The sequence below is a fragment of the Xiphophorus maculatus genome, chromosome 12 (genome assembly GCF_002775205.1).
Source record: "Xiphophorus maculatus strain JP 163 A chromosome 12, X_maculatus-5.0-male, whole genome shotgun sequence".
NCBI classification, from domain to species: domain Eukaryota; kingdom Metazoa; phylum Chordata; class Actinopteri; order Cyprinodontiformes; family Poeciliidae; genus Xiphophorus; species Xiphophorus maculatus.
Window position 1 is genome coordinate 5,959,170 of NC_036454.1, and position 24,983 is coordinate 5,984,152.

The following is a 24,983-nucleotide window of genomic DNA, read 5'->3' on the forward strand; positions in this document are numbered from 1 at the left end:
ATTAAATATTTAAAAATTACATAATCCAAAATATAAAGTTAAGTGAAAATTTTGGTATTTTAATGACCAAAATGACAAGTCATGTGAGTAACAAAAAATAAAATCAGGCAAAAGAAAATGTTTCCAGATCAGTTTCTTTTAATTAAAGAAAACTTATGAAACTTTAACAAAAACTGCAGATTTGTGTCTGTGTGAATTTGTGGTTAAAACACGTTTGTTCTTCATTCAGTAAAGCAGAGAATCCAGACATTTTCCTTCATTATAAAATTACTCAAGTTAAAAAGTACGACGTAGCAAAATACTCCTAAAAGTACGTTTTTTCAAAAAAAGTTACCCAAGTAACTGTAATTGAGTAAATGTAACTAGTTACTACCCAACTCTGACTGTGAACGAAATGATGTCGAAGTTCGCCAAGTTTCTCCTTCGGAACGCTCGCGTCGTGATGCGTTCAAGAAAGTCGAAGACCGCAGCCACTCCTCGGACCGCAGCAGCAGCGGCGGCAGCAGCAGCAGCATCCTCCATTAAAGTGTCACTGCTCGAGTCCCCGCATCTCCTTTCCCTTTTCTTGGACAACACCGCTCCCCTTACTAGGATGTCGGTACGCGGCGGGGGTTTGTTTGGGAGAGCCGAGGCCAGAGGACGGCGCCTCCGCGTATTTTTTCTGGCGTGACTGGAAGGCAGCGGAGCGACAATGGATCTGGTTCGGAGGAGACAAATCAAATTCTGATTTTTCTCCGGGATTAGCTGGCTAACGCTAGCTCGGCTAGCCACCCCTCTGAGCTCGGTGGCCGTTATCTCCTGTTCCTCCTCTGACCGCTGTGCTGTTTTTCTCCGTGATAAAAAAAAACAAACAAACTCCTTAATGCTTTTTTTATTGACGTGAAGACATGTTGGAGTCATTCCTGCCGAGGAGAAACCATCCTAGCGGTTTTCTAGCCGCCCAGCGGCGCCGCTAGTTAGCCGTGAGCATCAATAACCTTCATTTCCCTCTCCCACTCGTTTTTTAAAATCCTTTTTTATTTTCCTTCTGGTTTATCCGTGAAGATGCTGGCAGAGATGGAGTGTGTCTGACGGGGAAGCCGCTCCATGAAGGTCATGATACTGAGAGAATGATCATGCTGGAAAAACAGGTAAGAAACCAGCAGCGCATCAAGTCAGCGGGTTCATATTTAAATACACACCTGGGCTCATTTACATATTTCCACAGATGCGCTATTAAAGCCACCAGCGTGTAAACAGCCTGGTTTTTGTTACTCCGGGTGAATTTTGTCAGCAGGATTTGTGTCCCTTCTCATGTTTGTGTTCATAATATCTCTGAAATAATGAGGCAAAGCAAGTTTATTGAAAAATAAAGGAAAAGAGGTGAAGAAAATGGTATCAATGCATAAACATAACTATCAAGTAATTAAAAATATGAAACGAATAGTTGTAGATGTTGATGGCTTGTTGGCAGGGAGGATCTCCTGTAGCAGTCTGTATTACAGTGAATCTGAAAAGGTCTCTGAATGAAGACAGTTTTTTTTTTGTTGGAAAGCAGTCTTATGAAGAGGATAAATGTATACTTAGAGATAAAATAGTGGTTCTTTATATATATTTTAATGAAGTTAAATGCTAAATTTTGCTAAAAGAGAATGAATAGTTTCTTTATGTGGGATAGCAAATTTTAAAATAATTTTAAAAATATATAGAGTCCAACTTAATAAAAAGAATAGATCTAAAAGCATATCACTGGTGCTTTTAGTCTAGTTATGTAAATATTGCAGGAAACAGAAAAGGAACTGTTAAAAGCATGTGTTTCTTATGTTTATATTTAAAATATTAGCTGGTTCTGCTGGACTATTAGAAACTTGTTCCTCTACTGAGTTTCTAATCTTCTGAAAATAAAACCATGCACTATTTTTTCTGTGTCCTGTTTCAACAGGAAACCCTTAATTTCACCAATAGCCAAATTAAATTCATGTAATGAATTCCTGAAAAGCAATTCCAGATAAAATTTGATGTTTACAACATGTTGGGGGAAATTTATAGCCAATCAGGTGATTGAATTTAGCAGAACATTTATTTTTAGACTTGTTATGTTGTATTTCTGTGTCTTGATAATCTGCAGATGTTTTCACTCAGACACAACTTTAGGAGCAGTTTAATTGATTATAACTGATGGTATAGAAGGAAATGTCCTTTAGCCGGTGCAGCTCATAACCTTTTTACGGATTTGTTTTGTGTGAGACGACTGCTTCCTGTTTTCCCTGCAGCAGCTTCAGCCTTCAGATACATCTTTACTCCGTTCTTCCTAAATTAAACAAATGTTGTGAAAGTCTTAAAAGGATGATTGTTGTGGCGGTTTTATCTTCAGGGAAACATTTTGTTAATTAATCTGCTAGTTGCTCTGCAGGAACGTGAACTATCCTGGTGTCTGTAAATGTTGATAACGCTGTGCTAATAAGACTAAGTAATGTGAGCTGGAGAACAGAACCATCGCCGTGGTGTGTTCGTGTGTCTGCGTGGGAGTTGGATCTGGGATATTTTGGGGGTGTTTGCTGGCCCAATGCATGCTGGGATATGTAAATAAGATTTTAAATAACAGTAATGAGAAAATAAGTCGGAAAACCTAAAGCAGAATTCTTAGTTTGTTTCTTTTTATTAATAAAAAATTTAATATCTTTCAGTTTTCATATCTTCTCTGTACGTAAATCACAACACACTCCTACAATTAGTGATAATTATACATTTTTAAAGCTAATTGTTGTTGACCTTTTGTGTAATCTGAGTAATAAATGAATGAAAATAAATCCTAAAAGTCTAATTCAGACTGTAAACATTCGATGTGGAGGAAGTCAAACTACACAGTCACACTGAATGTATACGAGTCTCTACGAGTTGATTGTTCTTAAAACAAGTCAGAGTTTGGAAAAATACACTTAACACTGAAACTAGAAGATATTTTGAATAAACAAAAAATTGAAATAAAATCCACATGAAATCATAAATGAAATAGATTATGAAATTTGTAAAAAAAAATGTCCCTTGGAAAACTAATAATCATCAGAATTGAAATTTATTAATCATTTGATTAATCATTGCAACAGGCTTAAGAACAAAGCAGTCAGAGCAGTAATAGTAAAAAAAACTGGACAAAAAATAAACACATTTTGCATTGAAGATGAAAAAAGTATAAAAACCTCAAGTCTCAGTTTTAGTATCATCTGGTGCAGAATCTGTAAAAAATGATATCCCATTAAGTATATTTTGCTATAAAATTGTTTATTGGTTAATCCAAAATATAATAAACAGATCAACTTTACACAAATATTTTTTATTAGCTGCAGATTCCTCCTTTGCTACAAATAATCAACCACTCACTAAGGAATGCCACCTTGTTGTATTTTAGGTAATAACATGTTTATGTTCTTATTTTTTAGAAAGGAACTGTGCTATTTGTTTTCATCTTTTGTTGTATTTCTAATATTTTATTTTAAAAAGGCTTATGGGGTTAAACGAAAAATCTGAAGAATGTGCCAATTTTTTGTTTGATTAATCATCAGAATAATCGATTAATCGCCAGAATAATCAAATAATCGATTACTAAAATAATCATTAGTTGCAGCCTTAATGATGAGTAAATATCAGAAAATGCCAATTTTTATCAGATTAATTGTCAGAGTAATTGATTACTAAAATAATAACTTCTCACAGGTATTGATATTTATTTAGCACACATGCTAGTTATTTAGCATTGTTTATGTTGTAGTTTTATGACTGTACTGCTCTGGGACTACAAATGGAAGCAGCTTAAAGCTAAATCTGGTGCAAAACGTCTTTTATCAATGTTTTTGTTTTAAACGAGCTCAACAGCTCAGAAAAAATTCTATTTAATTATAATTTTCTGCATTTCTTTTTCAAATTAAACTGTGAAATTGTAGGTTCTTAAACCAGTTACCATTGTTGTTAAATTTGAATTATATTTATTTTTGTAAGGTTTTCTTACAATCACCTGTGAGAAACATAGTTCAATAAAAGTGCAATTTCAGCTTGGATTTCCTGTGAATGAACCAAAAATTGAGGATAATTTTGTAAATGTGTTAAATCTAGATACGTTCTGCATTACTTCCTCCTGAAGACTCTTCAGTCTCTGAGGAATCCAGTAAACACAATGAAACTGGGTCAAAGGTCATCGCTGAGGTGCTGCAGCATTAAATGTTGTTGCTGCTGCTGTTGATGTTTATCTCCTGGTGAAACATTTAGAAATCTGTCTTTTTTCCAGGCAGTGTGGGATTTGGAGATAAAAACGTGTTTGTTTTTTTTCTGTGTTTAACCTTTGACCCACAGCGAGCGAATCGGAACTTATTGTCTGATGGAATGTGACAAGAATCCGCCATTTTTTTATTTTTTTTTTCCTCTGTTTTTTTATTCCTGAGGGTTTTTTCCATTTGCTTTTGTTTGATACATTAGTGCATAGGAGAGGCTTGTCCCTGAAATGTGTTGCCTGAAGAAGCACTTAGAGTTTGAACGAGCAGCAGAGAGCGGCGTTTTTATTCTGAGTCATTTAAATTCTCCTTATTCAGGTTCAGCTTGGCTTAATGTTTGGTTTAATGTTTCTCTGTATTCAGACAAATGTCTATGAGGCATGGATAAAACAGATTTTTTATTTTAGATGTTTTTTCTTTAACAAAAACCTCCATTAATGTGTTTTGTGCTAATAGAAGACAGATTTTTCATCCATCCATCCATCCATTCATCCATCCTTATGTCCATCCATTCCTCTGTCCAAACATCCGTCCATCCATTCTTCTGTCCATCCATCCATCCATCCGTCCGTCTGGCCAAACTGTAGTTTGTAAAGATTAAAAGTTGAAGTCTGAGTTTCCGCTGAAGTTTTAATTCTGTTTATTATAAAATCCAATTCTCTCTCTCTCCTGCTTGTTTCTGTTTGAGTTTTGTTGCTGTAGCCTTTAGCCACCAGAAGGGGGCGTCTGCACCACTCTCTTCCTCTGTTTATGTGCCTCGCCCATAATTGTTGTCTGAGCTTTATTTATATATCCATTTTTACCCCCAGAGGTGCTGCAGCAATGAAGGCCGAGTTTTTGCTTTAGTTTTAAATAATTTGGGTAGAAAAGTAAAAAAGGAGCTTTAATTTTCAGATATTTACAAATAAATCTGAAGCATAACTGAAAATGCTACTTTATTTATCACAGCACATCACATAAAACAGATCAGTGTTAATTGTAATTGCTTATTTGTTGCATTTCCTGCATCAGGTTTGTGACCCTTCAGACTTTTGCACGCTTCTTCTGTGTTTTCGTTGCCTTTTCTGCAGCTTCTTTCAGTTGTTGCTTTTTCTGTAGATTCTGGATTCATTTTGCTGCAGTCTTAGTTTCTGTCATCTTCAGAGGAAGATTAATCAGCCATGCAAGCCCAAACTGTCCTTAATATGAGCAGATTGTTTCTTAATCAGCCTTTAGTTTGTTTGCATAGAAAGTTTGGTTTGTTTGGGAAGGTGTGAATGCGTAATCAAACTCTGGTCCACCTACAAACCAAGGTCTTGGTTCGGTTGAAGTGAACTTTGGCGCGGTTCAAATTCATAATATGAACACCAAGCGGATCAGAAGATGCTCCAAAAGCAGGAGATGAATCGCATCAAATCAGTAACAATATATATCATCACAGTCAAGTGATCAATACCAATAGAAATTTGTGTGATACAATACTCAATATATAGAACCAGAACCGCACAGCATTCTATGAAAGTGTTTGCCTCTTACTGTGTGGCTTCAGTAAAGTCAAAGCTTTCTGGATGAAACTGAGCTTAAACCAGAATAAATGTTCTGTTACGAGACATTTCAGTAAAAATCAGGTCGATCCTCCAGCCAGGAGACGTGCTTACGTTCCGGTCGACCCGTTGAGTACCTGCACCGCCCGTCCTGTCATTGTGACGGCTACAGGAAGCGGACCTGCAGGTCTGTTTCTGGCTTCCTGTCCAAGCTGCTTGGTTTCTGTAGAGAAGGGGGAGCGATCTCACGTAGGCCAACGAAGAGCCGGCTTTGCCTCTCTGTTTCCATGACAGCCGCTCTCTCGCAGCATTCAGCCGTGGGACGGCCTCTGCATCTGAAAGCAGTTCCCAGCGGCGTTTCAGAGCCTCTCGTTCTCTTCCTTCAGCTGCTGCGTTTCTTCTTCTGCTTCTTTCTCCGCCGTCCCTGTCTGCATTTTTTCTTTAGTAAAACAGAAGTGTTTCAACTCAACTCGACGCAGTACTTTTAAATCTACATGTCGAGCATCATTTGCATCTGAAGGAGGGCTGAGATCAGCCTTTGTTGTCTTTGTAAATTCTTTAAGACCGTGAGGTTGAACTCTGAGCGAGAACACGCTTTAATTATTCACACCAGCCGTCCTGTAAAGATTCAGATATTAGCTCAGAAACAGAGAAGACGTGTCGTTTTCTTATTTTCTTGTGTATTTATCTAAAAATTGGATGCAGATGTGTGATTAAAAAAAACTGGACTGTGTTGATGTAGAAACAGATTGATGCATCTGATGGGTAAGATAAAACCTCAGAGGCTTCCAGTAACAAGTTAGAGAAAAACAATGACCTGCACTTCCTTTCCATCATCGTTCAGTCATTTGGGTTAAAAGCACTCTGACCTAGATGAGTCTTATTTGAGTTAAAATGTCAGCTGCTCAGGCTTACAGGTTCAAAACTGAAAGAAAATGTCTCCAAAAATTCTCAGCAGTGAGGAAATCCTCAGCTAAAGAAAACACCTGCAAGGGTTTTTGCTAACAGACACCAGCTGCGTTTCCAATACAAACGTCAGCAAAACACAATTTTTCAATTTCATTGTTTCCATTAATCAAGAAGCACCCATAAGATCACTAAAATACATTTAAAAACATGCCGCGCCTTCATCCTCCAATTATTTCCTGTTGTCTTCTTAGTAACTGCATTTCCATTGACCAGATAATTGTGCAATTTTATATTTTGAAAATTTACTTAATGGAAACACTCCAAACATTTTGGCGGTAGAACAAGGTGTTTTTTTTGGGTTGTATATTTTTCAAAACTTCAATAGAAACACCTTTTTTGCATCATGAGTCATGTGATTAACAACTGAATGTTACTACTGGTGGGAACGACAAAGAAGATGACACAAAGTAGGAATAGGATTATGTCTTATTTAATGACTTGTCAGGCTTATTCACAAACTTATTCACGTGTGATTTTGATTGCGTTTCTTAGTTAGTTGAAACACTGCAATTGCAAAATTGTGCTTTTCTGACTTTAGTGGGATATTGACCAACTTTTGAAATGGAAATGGAGCTAATAATGTTGAAAAACACAATATCGCAAATTTTTGACATTTCAAAGTAAAAAAAATTCAACATTTTTTTTCAGAAAATTTCTGAAATTTGACGGCGCAAATTTACTCCTCCATTTTTTCCCCCATCTACAATTGCCCAATACGACATCATATTTATTAATACTGAGAAATGTTTATTATAACTAATAAAAGCCCAATAGGACGTCTTTCTTGGTTCGGGTTTGTCTTCTGAGACAACAACAAAGAATCAGAATCGGCTTTATTTGCTAAATTTCTGCAAAAAACAAGGACGTTTTACTTTGGTTACACTTCGCTCCCATTAAAGACAAAAGATAAATTAAACATTTTAAAAAATATATGTATAACTAACCGCGTTAGTCATGGTTGTGGTGGCAGAAATCCCAAATTACTTAATCAATTAACAATCTCTGCTATAATAACACTGCTGTTTGCCTTCAGATTCGACAGATTCCCACTAATGTTGCTCATGCTGAAGTGTGACTTCTACATATTTAAAGTGACAGCGTGCCATTTTTCTATCTTCAGGATGTCGGTACCTTGGTTTCAGTACTTTCACATAGACTGCTTATGTAACTTTAGCAGTTTAACTGTGAGAAAAGCGATGAAAGACTGGAAATCATCCATTTGTTTTAGCTCTGACAGCTGCTGCAGCTGCTTTATTGGAACCAGGACATGGCGGATTGTTCCGGTATCCTGGCTCCAGTGTGCTCTGTAACCCATCATCTTTTTTTCATAAAACATTAAAAACGCTGAATAACACATGTGTGACTGGTAGGGATGCAAGCAACTATTATACTTAAGATTAATTGTTGATTAATGGTTTATTAAGTTAAGATAAACTAATGACGTCCGCTCAGACCTTCTTTCAGTGTTGTAGTTTGACCGCCATCCAGCAGAAGGCGCCGCTGGTCATACTGAATCAAGATTTCCAAAAATTAAATCTTCAAAAACCACAAATTTTATTAGCCGATAAAATCGATGTATCGCCATTACCACCTTTCCGTCCTTCGTCCCCCCTTTCCCTCGTTTCACAGTGTGCTTTTTTGCTGCAACTTCTGGCTCCAGATACAAGGAGAAACGTTTCATCTTGGAGAAATTTATGGAAAACAATCAGTGCCTGCACTGATGCGGTGCAGGAACATCACAGCTCTGAGAGCTGAGCAGCAGTTGGACTTTTAAAAGATTTATTAGCGCTCCAGAAAACATGGAGCCGGCTTGTTTTATAGCGGCATTTTCAGACTTTTCTCTACTCTTTCCGACGTCATAGAGTAAACAAATTGAAGTCTGATTAAACTGGTACGGATATCACATTTCCTGGAGGCGGATCTTCATCTTTAATGGGGCTCACACAGCAGCTTCTCTCTTGATTAAATCGCAGCGGCGTAATGAAGCAGAAACGAATTCCTCTGTGTACCTGCTGCATTTCAGTCTGCACGTTTTTTGTTTTTTTCCCCCTTCTTGGTGGGAGTGTGACTGCGGTCGCTGCTGAAGGTTTCTGAGCTACAACCTCCAGAAGACGGAAAGACCAGAGAGCAGCTGCTGGCGACGGAGGAAGAGGGGAGGGAGGGCGATGAGGGGAGTGCTCGCTTGTTGTGAAGAAAAAGAAAGAGGTGTTCCTCTGCTTTCTCTCAGTCGGATTCAGCCAGCTTTGGGGACTCCCTCCTCCTCCTCTTTCTCCTTTTCCTTCTTTTAATAATTATCCCTATTTTTCCACCAGTGCATGTTTGTTGCACGCAGTCGAGCGGCGACTGCGAGGTGCGTCGACCGTGCAGCATGGAAACCAGATCCCTGTTCAGCCTGCACAGAGCGCTCGCTCAGCCCGTCAAGATGTGCATGTTTGATTTCCCCGTCACCATCCTGGACGACCTGGTGAGCTCCGACGCCGCTTCGCACCGAGACGCCTGCCTGTCTGTAAGCAGGCGTTACATTTTTAATGTCTGCTCGCGTTATTTTTTATTTATTTATTTGCATCTGTGTGTGCGCTTTGATGCCTCCCGACTGAACGTAGGAGTGTGCATGTGCCAAGCTGTCTCGGCGTAAACAAAGTCTGATAAATGTATGTTGTTTTTTTTTTGTGTTGGTTTTTGCATGAAAAAGGCAGCAAGATGATATCTGCAGAGAAAATGTGGTCGCTGCTGTACGCATGAGTGGTTTACAGTTTGTCACGTAAAAGGGCTCTAAATCTGCAGTTATGCATTGTTAACAATACACCCAGTGTCGAGCGATTCGATTACGAGTTTTAGGGTCACGGATCGATTTTTGATTTAGAAATGATTTTTCTATTCAAATAATTAGGTGACTGAGAAGAGGAAAAAATTGTGTAAACAAACATAACATTTATTTAAAACAGTTTCATACTGTATAAAATTCCATGAGTTTATATTTCTGCATGAACTTCTGTAACTTAAATTACCAGCATTAGGTTAGCTTAGCAGCGTGGTTTTTTCTTAAATAAATAACAAAAGAAATCAAATATTTGTTCAAAAGCAGAGTAGCAGAGTGGGCGCATAACGCCAGATGCAGAGTAATGGGAGCGGCAAAGACTACAACTTCAATGCATTTTAAAATCGATTTTTGAGCATTTTGAATCCTAGTTCCCAGAACTGGGAATTGTCCCTAGTTCTGCAAACTAATTCCTAGTTCGCAGAACTAGGAATTGTTCTCATGTGACGTCACACTTCCGTGAACTTTGTAACTGACCAAAATCTTGTAACTGACAGCAGTTGCTATGGAGTTGCTATGGCAACAATAAACAAACCACAAACTAAGAACTAGCTCTCGCCTCGTTCCTATCTAACATATTAACAATATAAGAACATTACAAATATTACTCGAGAACAATTTTGGAGTACTCTACCCACCTTTGTGTAATAGTAAGTGTCGGTGATATTTACTGTAGTACTTAGTGCCGAACTAGCAAAATTAGCTTAGCTAATGTAGCTTTTATCTGCTAGCTAAGACGGACATGTAGCTTACGTTTACGTTACTGCATGTATTTACTCTGTCAGCCACCAGAACCTCGTTATTCACACGAAGAGTTTGTAAGTCATTTACTAAACCTTTTAAATATTGATTGTATGGATCAGTGGATTTCAGGTGAAGCTCCTCCATGGTGTTCGCACTCTTCCAGTTCACTGAGAAGTTAACAGTGTCGTAGTATGAGATTGGAGGCAGATTTTACACATTGTCTGACGTATTTTCCTTCTCCGTCTCATTTGGGTCGATCCTGACAGCAGCGACTTTTTTAAAATGTATCTTCCTCTCGAGCATTGGTCAAGACGAGTGTCCACATATTTTCTTTCTGTTGGTCTCGAAGCCATTAGTCCGCTGTGTATCGCGCTGCGTTTCCCCGCTAAGATTGCGCGGGTCACTTCCGGTTCAGAATGTGGGATCTGTGTATCGGATCAATTTTTTTCTGGACCTCTACAACGAACATTTCTTTCTCCTGCAGTACTTTAATCAGGTGTGTAGGTCACATTGCATGTGTAATTAATATTTTTTAATTTTTCTCCAGACTTATAAAAGATGCTTTCTTTTTTCCTGTGCAGAATATAACAAAACATGTTCCATCTAAAAATAAGTCCCGTTATATTAAAGCAGTCATTCACAGAGCCAGTGTTTGTGTTGTGAAAATGTGTCAGTGAGTTTGAGTCAACCTGCAACTGAGTGTGGTGTATGTTGCTTCTTTCTGGGTCTCTCTCTCTCTGTGTGTGTGTGTGTGTGTATGTATTTGTCACGTCAGAGATGATTAGATCTGCAGTCTTTTCCTGCATATCTACAGAATAAACATCTAAACAACGTGGATTTCTTCATTCTGTAGCATGTTATTAGGTGTGCAGCTCAGATGAGCTTTTTCTTTCATCCATCTGTGTTTGCGTGTTTGGACATGCTGTTTTCTTTTTGCGTCACAACTTTAAAACTAAAAATATATTTTTTTCCATGCAGAATTGAACAAAACCTGTTGTCACTGGGTGAGAGGCGAGACACACAGTCACCTTTTCTGACTGCAGTGCAAAACCACAAAATATTACCAAGTATTTTTGATCTAATTTCTACTGCAAATAATTTAGTACACTTGAAATAAGACTAAACTAACTTACAAGTAACTTTTTAGAAAGATACAGGAGTTAAATGGTTCCTTAATAATCTTCCACTGGGAGATTATTTCACTTATAATATGGCAAAATGTCTTGAAAATTTTAAATGTCAACTAAAATTCAGCAAGAAATATGAGCTTGTTTTAAGTCAGTAATATTGATTTTAAAAATGTGCTAGTCCACTGGCAGATTATTCAACTTATAAGAACATTTTTTCCCATGTTGTAACTCAATAATAAAGAATTATTTGGTATCTATATCTTGCTGAAAAGTGACTTACAAGTTTGTTTGGTCTTTTATCATGTGTAGAAAGATTTGAGAAGTAGAAATTAAACCAACAATACTTGGCAAAATGTGGTGTTTTTGCCCTAGTGTGCAGAAAGGCAATAGGCTGAGAATTTAACTCGGAACCTTTTTGTTTGAAACGGTGGATGTAGCTGATCCCTTTGAGTAAAACGAGTGTTAGTTTTAAAAAACTGGTGAGTTTGAGTCAGCCTGCAGCTGAAGCACGGTGGTGGCTGCCTCTGTCCAGCGACTGTATCTGTGGTTTTGCAATGTATGCTTGTCAGGTAAAATCAGATTAAATCTGCAGCTTGTTGCCCTAGAGCAGTGAATTTGATTTCTGTGCTGCTTTCTTCGTTCCGAGTGACGACATTTCCTCTTTAGAGCAGAAAGATTTTCTGCTGTTTTTGTTTAATCATCTCTGCAGGTCAGAGATTAAAGCTTGGACTTGTTTACATGTTTTTCTTTGTATCCGTTGATTTTCTCACCCCCGCCTAAAGCTCAGTCTTGTGGCTTTTGTCTCATGATCTGAGTCGAATTTTCTCACCTCAGCTCAAGATGTGACAGATGCTTTGCTGGGTTTTCATAATCTCTCTTCTTCGTTGGTATAAATCTTGTCTGCATCTTTGTTTTGTGCCACACCAAGCAACCATCTACCCACAGAGAGGCCTTTGATATTCTGACATGTTTGATTATGTCATTTCCTTTAAGGACAATGCAATGCTTCTTTTGTTCTCTGCAGATTAATGATGACTACGGTAAATTGTTTTACCTGCTACCTGATGTTAAGGCTGCACTTTAGTTTTAATCTAAAGTGCTTATTTTTCTAGTGCTTTGTTTTCAAGTGTTCCTTTTAGATATTTTTGGATAATTACTCCTCCTCTCTATTCTCCCGTTGGGCAATTTTGCTTTTATCATCCATTATATGATGGTAGTTTGTGATTCATGCCACAGTGGAAAATCATTATTAGATATGTTACTTTTAGACTGTGTTGCAGGCTTTTGTTTTTAATCTTGGCAGTTAAATTGTAGTTCTGAACACTGCTTGTGTCAGTTAATTCTCATAAAACAAGTAATATCATTTACTTATTTATTATTGATCCCCTTTTTTCACTACTGATGCCGGTACAGATATCTGAAGTTTAGTACCGGCTGATACCGATCCAATACACAAAACCAGTGCTGACTTAAACTTAAAATTTCAGGTTTCTTTTTTTAAAACACAGTGTAGTGAATTACAAATGTATTTGATAACTCTGCACCAGTACCGCTCACTTAAATACACCAATAGCTTCAAGTTTGGTCAAACATGAAAAACAACTTTAACTTGTTATAACAAAACTGAAAATGACAAAAACAATGCAAAAATAAACTGATTCAAAAAGTGAAACAAAATCTTTCTAAAACAAATCTCTAAGTCTGTAAACAAACTCAAAAAAGAGAACATATTCAAACCTTATTGTATTTATTTAGCTACTTGTTTTTAGACATTTCTTTTAAATTTAAAGAGTGAAAATCAAAGTTTTATCTCTTCACAATAACTTTTCCCCACCTGGATCCCTCTAATTGAAGCACTGAATAGTTCTTTTAACTTTATTTGTAGAAAATATTAGGATTTATTATTCAGTTCTGTGCAGTAGGAGGACGTCTGATTATGGGTGCACTGCAGACATCTGTGTATAAACTCATCTTCCATCTGTGAGTTATGACTCTGAAGTTCTGACTCAAAACCAAAACTGAAAACAGCAACCATTTAGGAGAGACGGTGTTTGCAAAAACTAAAACTTTTGCTGCCATTAATCCCAGATGAGTGGTGCACTCATGTAACGTTGGGTTCCTTCAGATTTACACGCAGCTGTTTGGCATTCAGCCCCACATCTACATCTTGGCATCCATGTTTCTTGTTGTTTCCAGCCTGTGAGTGAAGGCTGTTACTGTTCCAACAGCACTTCAGGTGAAAGCATAAAGCTACATTGTTGTAGGAAATGTTCCCTGACAGTAATGTCCGATGAATCTGTTCACATAGACACTGTTGCCGTCTCGTTCTGGAGCTCAGCTTGTCTCAGCTCCCACACCTGATTGTGTTTCTAGTGACCTAAATTCTTCTTTGGGGTTTAAAAAAGTCTCCTGACCTCACTGCAGTCGGCTTGTCGTAACGGGGTCAAACTGGGTGATGAGGTTGAAATAAAGAGCAGCTTCCCATGAATCAGGAGGAAATCATTTAAGGCCTTCATCCTAATCTGAAACTTTTAGGTGAACATGATTGAGCTTTTGTGTTTTGATGTTGCCTGAAATAATGACGCATTTCTTCACTGCAAAAACATATCTAAGTATTTTAGTTTCTATTGCAAACTAGGGATGCACCTATCCACTTTTTTCACTTCCGATACCGATATCTGATGTTTAGTATTAGCCGATACAGAAAAACAGCACTGAATTGAGTTCAGACTTTTTTTTTTTCAACACAGGCATAAATGTACTGAATTACAAATTTATTTATTTAATTTAATTATTTATTTATTTAATAACTCTATATATGTAATATTTACATATCTTTCAACCAACTAACCAACCAACCACCTACAAACCAAACCCAGTTGCCAACCAACTCCTCCCCAATAAATCAACCAACCAGTTTATAAAACCACAAACCAACCACTCAATCTACCTGCCAACAGACAACAGACTTGTACAACAGACGATGTACAAATAAAACCAACTAATCAATTATCCGCTGACTACTCGCCCCTAAATAACTCAACCAACAAACCAACCTACCTATCTTTCAACTAACCACTTGCAAACCTAACCCATCTCCAAACCAACTGCCCACCAATGAACCTACCAACCTTCCTATCTTCCAACCGACTACTTACAAACCCAACTAATTGTCTGGCAACCAACTACTCACCAATAACTCAACCAACCAATTTATAAACCCAGAAACAGTAGACCTACCAACCAACCAACCAATCTAAATTCCTATCAGCTACCTACCAACCAATCATCCGCCCACTAACCAAACACAACCAGTCGACACTGGTTGGTGAGTGTTTCAAACACTCACCATTAATAATTAGACCCAATTATTATTGGTTTTACTGTAAACTAATCTTGCTACTCCTTCATATTCTGTTGGATTCAAAGTGCAACTGCAGCATATTTGTTTTGTTTCATGGTAAAAGTTTGCTGCATTTAATTAAATTAAAATGAACAGTGAATGGTATGCTGAACAGACCAGTGTGTATAGGTAGAGGTGGATTTCTGTCTGTTTATAAAAGCTACCTGTCCTCAGTTGTTGTTTTCAGAACCAGCTGTGGTTTTTTACTGGAACAGCTTTGGTGGAGTCGCTCAGCAGTTCAGTTAGAGTTCTGAAATTTACTCTGGTCAGTGAATGCAGCTTTAGTCAGCACTGAAGCTCTGGACAGCTTCTCTGGCTGACTTATAAATAAAATTCAATTATTATTCCATTCTATTGTTTTATGTAAGGAAAACTTTGACTTTAAGTGTTTTATATCTATTATTTATTGCTCAGCTTTATGCAAAAGTCTTCCACAGGCCTGAGTTTCTATATTAAAAAAAGATCAAAAAGCACTTATGTAAACGTCACCACTAATTGACAGGTTTATGTTTCATGGTGTGTGACGGATATAAAGCAGCCTGGGTGGTCTGCAGACTTTAATTTAAGTAAAGAGTGTTAGAGCACTCCTGATAAGGTCACATTTATATTTAACTGTTGGAAACTTGAGTGTTGGATTAATCAAACATTTAAATTTTTGGGGGGAGTTTACTCCTTTAAGAGCACTTGAGAGCAGATGTTTAAATGCAACTTTCAGCTAAAACTGTGAACTTGGAATGACTTCAGCCAACTTTTACAAACCTCTCTGTTATATTGGTGATAAAACAGGCCTGTGCACCAAAGAAAAGTTAAAATGTTTCCAGCTACTCATGCATGTAGATGTCAAGCTGTCATTTAGCTGTGAAGGAAATGGGCTGATGTCTGGAGACTCATTGATAATGTTCGGTGAATATGCTCAGCAGTCGCCGTCTCGGAAGAAACATTTTGTCAACAAATAATGAGCCCCTGCAGAGAAGTTCTTATTTTATTTTAGCTTGTTTTCAGGCGAAATAAATCTGCTTCCAATTTACCTGTGACGATCTCCAAAAGTATGGGAATAGGGCTCTGAAACTCATTGCCAAGACGACAAAAAGAAGGGGTGCAGATAGGAAAGCAAGGTTTTTATAATCAGACAAAAGACTATGATATCACAATATAGACTTTGGCAGCCAACAGTGGCTCCAGGGTGTGTTTAAACTCAGAGGGAATTGAAAAGGGAATTGGCAGCAGCTGTACAGGTGGATGTTGAAGTGATTTGGGGAGGCAGAAACACACTGGAGACAATGTCTGGGCAGGGAAGGAGTGCAAGAAGAAAGCAGACAATGGAAAAGATGCAGAAAGGTTTGGTTTGCAGATGTTTAGTCTGATGCAGATGCATCAGAAGATTTAGTTTTCAGAAATGTACACAGAAGAAACTGCATTTGCAAACTGCATTTTTTCACTACAATTACAGAAACAGAAATATTTTTGGTCTAGCTTCCAGTGCAAATATCTCAGTACACTTGAAATAACACGAAACTAACGTTTGTCAAGAAATAGGAACATGTTTTAAATCAATAATTTCTTAATATTGATGAAAAATACTCATTCCACTTGTAAATTATTAAATTGGATTACTGGATTGTTTCACTTAAATCTAGTACGTCTTCATCCATATTAAGGAATTATTGACTTAAAACAAGCTCTTATATCTAGCTGGAAAGTTACTTCTCAGTTAGTTTTGTCTTATTTAAAGTGTACTAAAATATTTGCAGTAGGTTTTTGTGTTTTTTTGCATGGCAGACTTGACCTAAATCAGCAGTTAAAATAAAGGATACATGCATAAATGTCCTCAGGAAAAAACAAAGAAAAAAAAAGTGCAAGCAGAGTTTACTGACTGTTTAAAGAAATGGCCGCCACGTTCCCTGCCTTGGTGACCGTTGCCAGGTTGCCTCACAGCTGAGCTGCATGTGTTTCTCACTCGGCTGCAGTTGGCATGAGAAAGCTTTTTTTTAAATGCCAGGACCTCGGAGGAGAACCTGAAAGGCTCCGCTGGCTGTAATAATAGCTGGGAATAAATCCAGAAGCTATTAGAGGCGGCTCAGACCAGCAGATTTCTCTCTCTGCTGCGCTTTGCATGTGAACGAGACGCTGCTTTCTGTAAGAAACTCTCTCTGCAGCCGAGCTGGTCTCAAGATCAGTGAAGAAAACAAAAACCAACAAAACATCTTGTTATGCTGCTGAAAATTAGATCCTATTAATCTCTTTTGCTAGAATCGTTAGCTGTGACCCAGATTTCTCCTTCTGCCCATTTTCGTTCCTGAAATACATTTTATCACAGAGTATCAGGTTTTATTGGTGTAAATTTATTTTAGCATACTGCAGGGATTCAGTGTTTGATTTGTTTCGTGGCATTTTTCTGGTCAGGCTACTGAGAATTTGTTCTCCATCGTATATATGTCTCTAAAAAAACAGTTTGTGTTTTTGCATTTCTCAGTTTCGCCTGCAGGGGGCTCTGTGGTGCACATAAACTTTCTCTGCCAAGTCACCTGTTTTACCTTCTAGTGAGTACAGGTGTGTTGTACTCATCCATGAGAAGTGTGAAGTTTGCTTTGCACAACAATTGCGGTAGAAGACGGTTTGCCGTACATAAGATTTTAAAGCAATCCCCACTTTTAGTGTTTCTCCCACAAAAAAATCTAGTGAAAAAGGTGAAATTAGAGGAAAATTTAACATGTCAGATATGGAAAACCTCCAAATTAAAACCACTACTTTTACTGGTGTGTTATAGGTCTGACCTGCAGATTCAGATTTTCTTTCTTAAAACTGAAATTAAAATAAAAATTATTTTAAGTCATATTTGATATATTCAACTGAAAATAATATGGTACATTATTATGCTATAAAATGGCACTATGTGCCTGGAAAATACATAATGCTGCCCTGTTAAGGATGAGCAGGGGGTAGATTGGGTTGTGAGAATATGGGTGAGACAGAATATGGAAAAAAAAGCATAACTTCTTTTTGTTTTGATTGGACTTATTGATTATTTAGCTTGTAGTTTATTTTAATGTTATTCTGGTTGTTGTGGATTGAAACTGAGTAAAAAAAATCAACCACAGTCATTTAAAAAACCTTTTAAAAGCCTCCAGGAAGCATCAAGAACTATTAGTAAAGACTAGGACTGGGATAAAACTATTGGTCGGTGCTGAAACTCTGAAATATGTTGACGTAGTGGGAAGTCCCCTTCATAAGCCAAACATGTAATCTTTTATCTTCCTGTTTGTTGTTAGTTTAAAAATAATCTGAGCATAGATATTGTTATGAATTTGTTCTGTTTGGACCAGATGAACCCAAATCAGAGGTGTTCAGAGTTCCAGCTTCCTTTAGTGAATTATTAGATATTTTTTCTGATTAAAGCTAGTTGTTGCTGATCCATTGTTGTCGTGCCGGTGCTGCTGTATGAGTTCACAGAGACGATGTTGCAGAACTGGACCAACCACCTCAGGTATTCTGTGGTAAATTCCTCTGTTTGTGTAATAAGGAAGTCCCCACTATTACATTGCGTCATCTGAAGCTTTCGCTTTCCTCCTCGGTTCCTTCAGCGCGTCTTAATGCACTTCCCTGTTTGTGTTGTTGCTACTGGGATGGTTTGACAACCTCAACAGGAGGTTTCAGTTCTCCTCCAACCCGAAATGGACCGGCTCGGAGGACTTCTCTTAAACCGCCTGCTGTCTTCTGGGAACAAGTTAATTTTTTCCAGTGTTGCTCTTTGTGTTGTTGACACAGCTGGTAAAGTAAACACGCGCGAGCCGAGCGGCCGTGGGGGTTCGGCCAATCTGTGACGAGGGGAGTGGGGTCTCTGATGGGTTTTAGACCCGGCTCCGCGTGGATCCGGTTCTGATTGGAGTCGTTATGTGGTGCTGGGCCCAGTGGAGCTGCGGGTTGCTGGCCCGGATTGGAACCTGCTGCTGGGACAGAGAGGATTATTACCATCCAGTCCAGAGATCAGACACACAGGTTAGATGTTTTCCTTTGATTTTCTAAACGGAACCACTGGATCTTTCACCTACTTAGATTAGCTGGAGCAGTTTGTTTGTCTAAGAAACTCTTGATGCACCATGAACCAGACACAATGATACTCAGCCATTCTTTCATTCTAAATAAGTTGCTTCTTTTCGGGTAATTTTGATGATTTAATCCCAGAGTGTCCAAATTTTCTGTCACATCGAATCAGGTGGGCTTTTATCATTTATCGTTTATTGTTTATCATGAAAGGATTTTTGATTTATCTTCTCTATAAGTTGCAATTATTAATGGTAAACGAAAAGAGATGTTATAAGAGCACCAATAAATATCAGTAAATTCAAAAATATGATTCAATTAAGTTACTAAGTGCAGTGTAGTGATTATAAATCTTTTTTTTTTTAAGTAAGTGGAGTCCTAAATTAAGCATGTTGTAAGTGGAAATATTTTTCAAGAACAAGAATTGTGTTTGCAAGCACAGCCATACAGTTACTTAAAAATAAGTAATAAACAGCAATACTGCAAATGAAATAAAATCCAGTCCATATTGCCCACCTCCAATCAAATGTACTTGCAGGCCAAAAAAAGAATAAAATAAAATAAAATAAAATCAAGTAAATAAAATAGTCAGATTTTATTTTATTTTTTGTATTAAAGGGAGATTATTCATTCTAGATCCAAAACATAAAAAGTATTTCAGACGAATAAAAATAAAGGTTTCAAATCTTTTTTGGGGGCTCGATTGAACAAATTTATTCTCAGTATAAAAACCGGATTTTGGTAACTTTTTGATATGCTTAGCTAAGTTAAAAAATAATAAAAATAAAGGCAGATTTGGATGGATATGGTTCTACTTAGTATAAAAGCTTGATTATAAAAAGATGTATATTTTGTGTTCTTAACATTTTCCATTGTGAGAAAATTATTGGGACAAATTTGTATTATTGTAGAATTGCAATTGGGGGGTCGCATAAAAGCAGTCCAAGGGCCACAAATGGCCCCTGAGCCACACTTTGGACACTCCTGGTTTAATCTGTTTGTATATTTTTACGCTGATTGTAACATCTAATCTAAATTCCTCCGAATCAGCCTGAACACATCGTTTCTTACCTCTGGTTCTCGGGACACGCTGTCCTGCATGTTTCACATGTTTCGGCGCTTCATCACAGCCGATTCTCCATCAGTTCCTCAGAAACCTGTTAACCACCAAACAATGTGAACCAGGTGCATTTCAAAGCAGGGAAGCATCTGAAACATTCAGGACGTTGGCTCACAAGGACCAGATGTTACAGAAACAACAGCCTCCATGTTTGTTGCAAGGCTTTCTGTTAGCATTAGCTGTTTATAGATCAATGATCGGCCAGAAAACTGCAGTTGGACCACTCCTGTTTTAAACAGTTGTTTTTAGAGATAAGTAAAAGAAAACTGGAAAGTCTTGTATTTTGTTGCATGTTTAGGTCAGAAATGTTAATCCAGACTTTAATCAAACAGGTATTTTGCCTGCGACTTCAGCAGGTAAACGTTGCAGAGGACCGGATTTATATCAGGAAATTGCAGTGCAGTGTTATTACTTCCAGCTCTCTCTGGGACCTTTAGCATCTGGGTCAGCTGTGTGATTCTCCTGAATATCTTATCAGCATGTAAACTGTATATTCATGGCAACTGGAAATAATGACCTACAAATATTGGATTGCAAACAGCACTTTGTAATAGACTCTCATGCAAAAAATGATATTTGTGTTGCCTGTGGGACATCTGCAGTCCATAAAACGCCCAGGTCTGATCTAAAAACCAGCCACTGAGTTTTTGTAGGCTTTTAATAATAAAGGCCAAATACAGCAGCCAGCAGTGAAAGTGTTTTTCATAAGGGAGGAAAGCTAACAGGAACATAAAACTTCGCCATGTTGAATTTATTCTCACAGAAAACGTGGGCAGCATTTGAACAAACTACATAAAATATTTTTATATCAAACATTTTGTTGTTTTATTCCATATGAACAACACAGATGTTTGTAAACTGGTTTAATTAGCAATTTCTACACACAGTCCTCATACCTAAATAAAGAAAAAGAAATCCCCGTCAAGCTATCAACATGTAGGAGTTATGCATGAAGCATAACTACTGACAATATTACAACTTTTTTACGCTGAACAAAGGATTTGGCCACGCAAAAGTAACAGCAAGCAGAGTGCAAAGTAACTGTGATTGTCTTTCTTCCCATGTGGCGTAATTGCCTGAAGGCTGGTGGGAAAAGTACAAAACAGTCTGTAACTATAAAAACTATAAGAGTCATCAGGGGATTTGCTGGGGTTTAAGCAAACAATAAAATCAATTATGTCAACATTTCTCACTTTTTTCCTCTTAAACTGAAGTTAGGCTCTCAATCGGCGGTGATCAGACTGACTGACCGTTATGTAACACCGGTGTTGGGCTGAAACATCTGTAGTGTATCAAAGAGGATACAGCAAGGCGTAATGGTGGAGCAGACTTCAGTGTTTAATTATTTAAAACTCTTGCTTCTTAACACAAACAAACCAAAATTATGAGCCACAATTCATTTTAAAAATCATTCTGAAAGTATTTTTGGCACTTGCTGTATAGACATGTTGCATGTTATTGTTTAATCCGGAAATTTCTTGCATGCGTACAATGCTGGAGGGCAGAAAGACTATAAATAGTAGAACAACTTTGCTTGGAGATGCAGGTATTATTAATTTAGTTCAAAGGAAAAAATCACGCAGAAAAGCCATTGATGAATAACTCAAAACCACTCATATTTTACTTTGTTTCTCACTTTCTGTGTGGGCTATTCTACACATAGACTTGTTGCCATCGCAACTGACTGACAACATCTCCACTAGTGTATCAGGATTCAACACCAAAAAACACTCAAACATTTCTCACACAAAGAACAGAACATTTAGTCCGTTACAGATTTATGTTTTCAGGCTTCATGTGATCATTAATGAGTGATTGCTGTGGTAGATTAACTACCGCTAACCACTGCTATTAGCTAAGCTAACACAGTGGTGGTTGATTAGCTAATTTAAATACCTGATCTACTGATGATGTGTCATAGATGATGTGTAGGTCGCCTTTTTTATTTTGTAACTGAACCGAAGCACACAGAATTCCACAGCACATCTAAGATTATCAAAGTCAAGCTAGCTTAACTGACCTTCTTCCCTCTCATTTGCTATTTTTTTTTATTATGATTTTTTCCTGACCTTTCTGACAACTTGACAGCTAAAACCCCTGGTAGTCATTGTTAGCGAGGAGCTTTTTTCCTTCTGCCTGGCATCACGTAGCAACATGTCTATAGGATCTACTTTGAAAATGCTGAAAACGACTCAGATTCTTGATCAAGTTCAGGCTGCAGCTCCTGCATCTATCCGTCTGTAGAGCTAACTGATCTCTGTGTCTGAAACAGAACAATGGCCGTCTTCATGACAATACTTTCATCCCATTTACTGTCACTCCAGCGCTGTGGCTTCACGGCAACATGAAGCGGCTCAGATGGCTGACCTCAGCGGTTTATTGCTGTGAGGAGCTCTCAGTCTGAGACGGCAGGACGGGCGGCTCGCCAACGCTCTCTGCCTGAATTATGTTCATGTACAAACATCAGACTCAAAACAGCAAGACGCCCTGGCAAAATGTAGTAAAGTCTTATTGCTTTATGAATTAGCAGCCGAACACAGGGCATTCTTCACCCATTACACATTCTGATTGGTACTGAATCATCAGTGTCTATGCTTAAGGTGACTTATTATGCTTTCTCAAATTGGTTAGCATAGGTTTTTGGTTGATGCAAAACATGTTCATTGCGTTTCTTGCTCAAAATCATTCTTAAATATGGGGTTTTAGTCTGATAAGTTCTGCTTATTTAAAATTCCTTTCATAATGAGCTGTTTTAGGGCTTCTGTCCCTTTAAATCTGAATTAGCTGCTGCTGCTGGCCACGCCCCAAACTCTCACACATGAAAATGGCTGCAAATAGATGCGCAATTATTGAACCATTCATCTTTGACAAGCAGAGTTGCACCTCCTGCACAACCAATAAGAATGCTGCTGAATATTTAGTCAGCAACAAAACAATTGTCTGTTCCAGCAGCCATTGTACAGCACATATTGCTGTAGCTTTGCTTGAGTTTTTGGGTAACCAGCCAATACTGATGTTAGCAAAATGTATTCGAATCGATCCAAAATATTGATAATGTCGATACCAAGTCAGTATTGGTATTGGATAAATCCTAGCATGATGAGATGGATACTTAAAATTTCACATTACCTCTTGAAATTGTATTTTTTATTGTATTATAGATTCTCACTCTACCAAGAAAAATTATTTTGATTTGCTCACACATAATTGTTTATACTTTGTTAATTTAGAAAGCTCACAATAGTTCTTCTACTTTTTCTGTTTGTTGTGCATATTTGTCATGAAAGTATTTTGTAGATACATACAAACTTCCAAATTTTTAACAAAATCATTCAAAGATAAAGAAGTTTGATGATATATTGTACTTTAAAAAATGTCAGTATTGGTACAATAACAGTGATACAGGAAGACAGGGTTTAATTACTGAAGTTTTAGGCTTAAATTCAATTCCTGTTTAATTTAAATGGTTGTTATGGTCCCTTATAAGTTGGGAACAACAAGTTGTAACTTGTTATAAGTTAATTTCTGTGTTGTTCTCTCCAGCTGTTTGCCCTTTTTTCTCGGTGTCCTATAACTCTGCAGTTTGTCTGGGAGACTCATCGGCTTTTTTATTGGCAACAGATTTATGTTTTTTGTGGAGCTCTTGAGCTTGGCAGCGGCCCCGGTTTAACCACGGCTCTTCACCAGAGGGGTACTATGTTAAATGGTACCCTGACAGTCAAAAGTAAACTTTCCGAGTCGTTCAGTGTTTCCAGGACAAGAATAACTTCCTGATGTCACTGCCCTGATTTCCATTTTAACCCCGCCGGAATGGAAATCTTTCACCAGATGCGTGTCTGCTGGTTTTGGATCCGCCCTGCTTCCGTACTCGGATGTTTTTCCTTCCTAATTCTCTCACAGCTGTGTCGAAGCAGGAACGTTCCTGTTCCTCAGGGAGCAACAAATCATGTCAGAGCGGCAACGCAACGGCATGCTCTGGTATCGATTTCCAGCAGATGGAATAAGAGCTTCACTTAAATCGCAGCAGAAGGAAAGTTGGACCTTTGGTTCTCCTCTGAGAGATTTTCGGGATATTAGTGTCCATCATGCTTAGCTGAAGCTTTTTCTGGAAGCTAATGCGTTCATCAGCTTTAAATCTTAAAGTTCTCAGTGATTTGTTTTGAAGATAAAATTTTTTTAGTAGTGCAGCTAACGATTAATCAATTATTGTGGCAATTAATTGATTAGTCAGATTTAAAAAATTGCCATGTGCTGCAGATTTTTCATTTAATCACTTAAGCTTATTTTAGACAATGATAAAGATATGCAAAAATCCAAATAAACAAATAATTCAAACATTTTATTGCCAAAGATGCAGTGAAATATCATTCCTTTAGTCTACGCTTGATCGTTTGGAGCAAAGGATACAGTGCTAAAAAAACTACAAAATAAATTATCGGTTAGAATTTTTTCTCAACCGATCATTAAGAATTGGATGCAAAAGGTGTTTAGTAGGAGAACTGACAGAATTTGAGCCATGTGAAGCTAAAAATGCAACTTGTGGCTTTCTGGGTAGAATATATTTACAGACAGAAGGTTCTTTTTTATCTAAAATTTAAAACTACATACTTTTTGTGCAGTTTTGGCTTAATTACCACTCTGAGTATGTTGATTTGTTCAGCAAATTTGCACTCAGTTAAAGATTAATCAATTTACTAAATTAGTTGACGATTAATTCGAATAACTGATTAATCCTGATTAATCTGAGTGTTTTGTTCAGGGTTTTTCATGAAGGTTGGAAGTCATGGCTCATTTCCAACAACCATTTTCTATAATATCAAATTTTAAATCAATTTGGTAATCTATGAAAAATTTCTAAAAAGTTAAATTTAGATGCCTTTTCTTGAATGCAAGAACTTTTGCAGAAATATGAGCTCGAATAAGTAGCGGCACAAGGAATAAGTCAAATACTTCCTGATCAGCTTCACGCAGATGCTTGAGGTTGCACATCT

General features: G+C 37.6%; 1 protein-coding gene across 6 annotated transcripts in view; it reads left to right on the plus strand.

Annotated features, from left to right (window-relative positions):
- Positions 1 to 426: 426 nt before the first annotated feature.
- Positions 427 to 24,983, plus strand: part of ralgds (ral guanine nucleotide dissociation stimulator) — a 60,053-nt gene continuing 35,496 nt past the window's right edge. For 3 of the 6 annotated variants that reach the window (XM_023343756.1, XM_023343757.1, XM_023343759.1), the window contains exons 1-2: positions 8,887 to 8,941; positions 9,049 to 9,242. In XM_023343756.1, coding sequence (XP_023199524.1) covers positions 8,902 to 8,941; positions 9,049 to 9,242 — 234 coding nt within the window. In that variant the 5' untranslated portion in view covers positions 8,887 to 8,901. Of the gene's footprint in view, positions 1,131 to 8,886; positions 8,942 to 9,048; positions 9,243 to 18,420; positions 18,828 to 24,983 lie in introns of those variants that run through there. The other 3 variants (XM_023343760.1, XM_023343763.1, XM_023343762.1) reach the window with 3 other exon arrangements.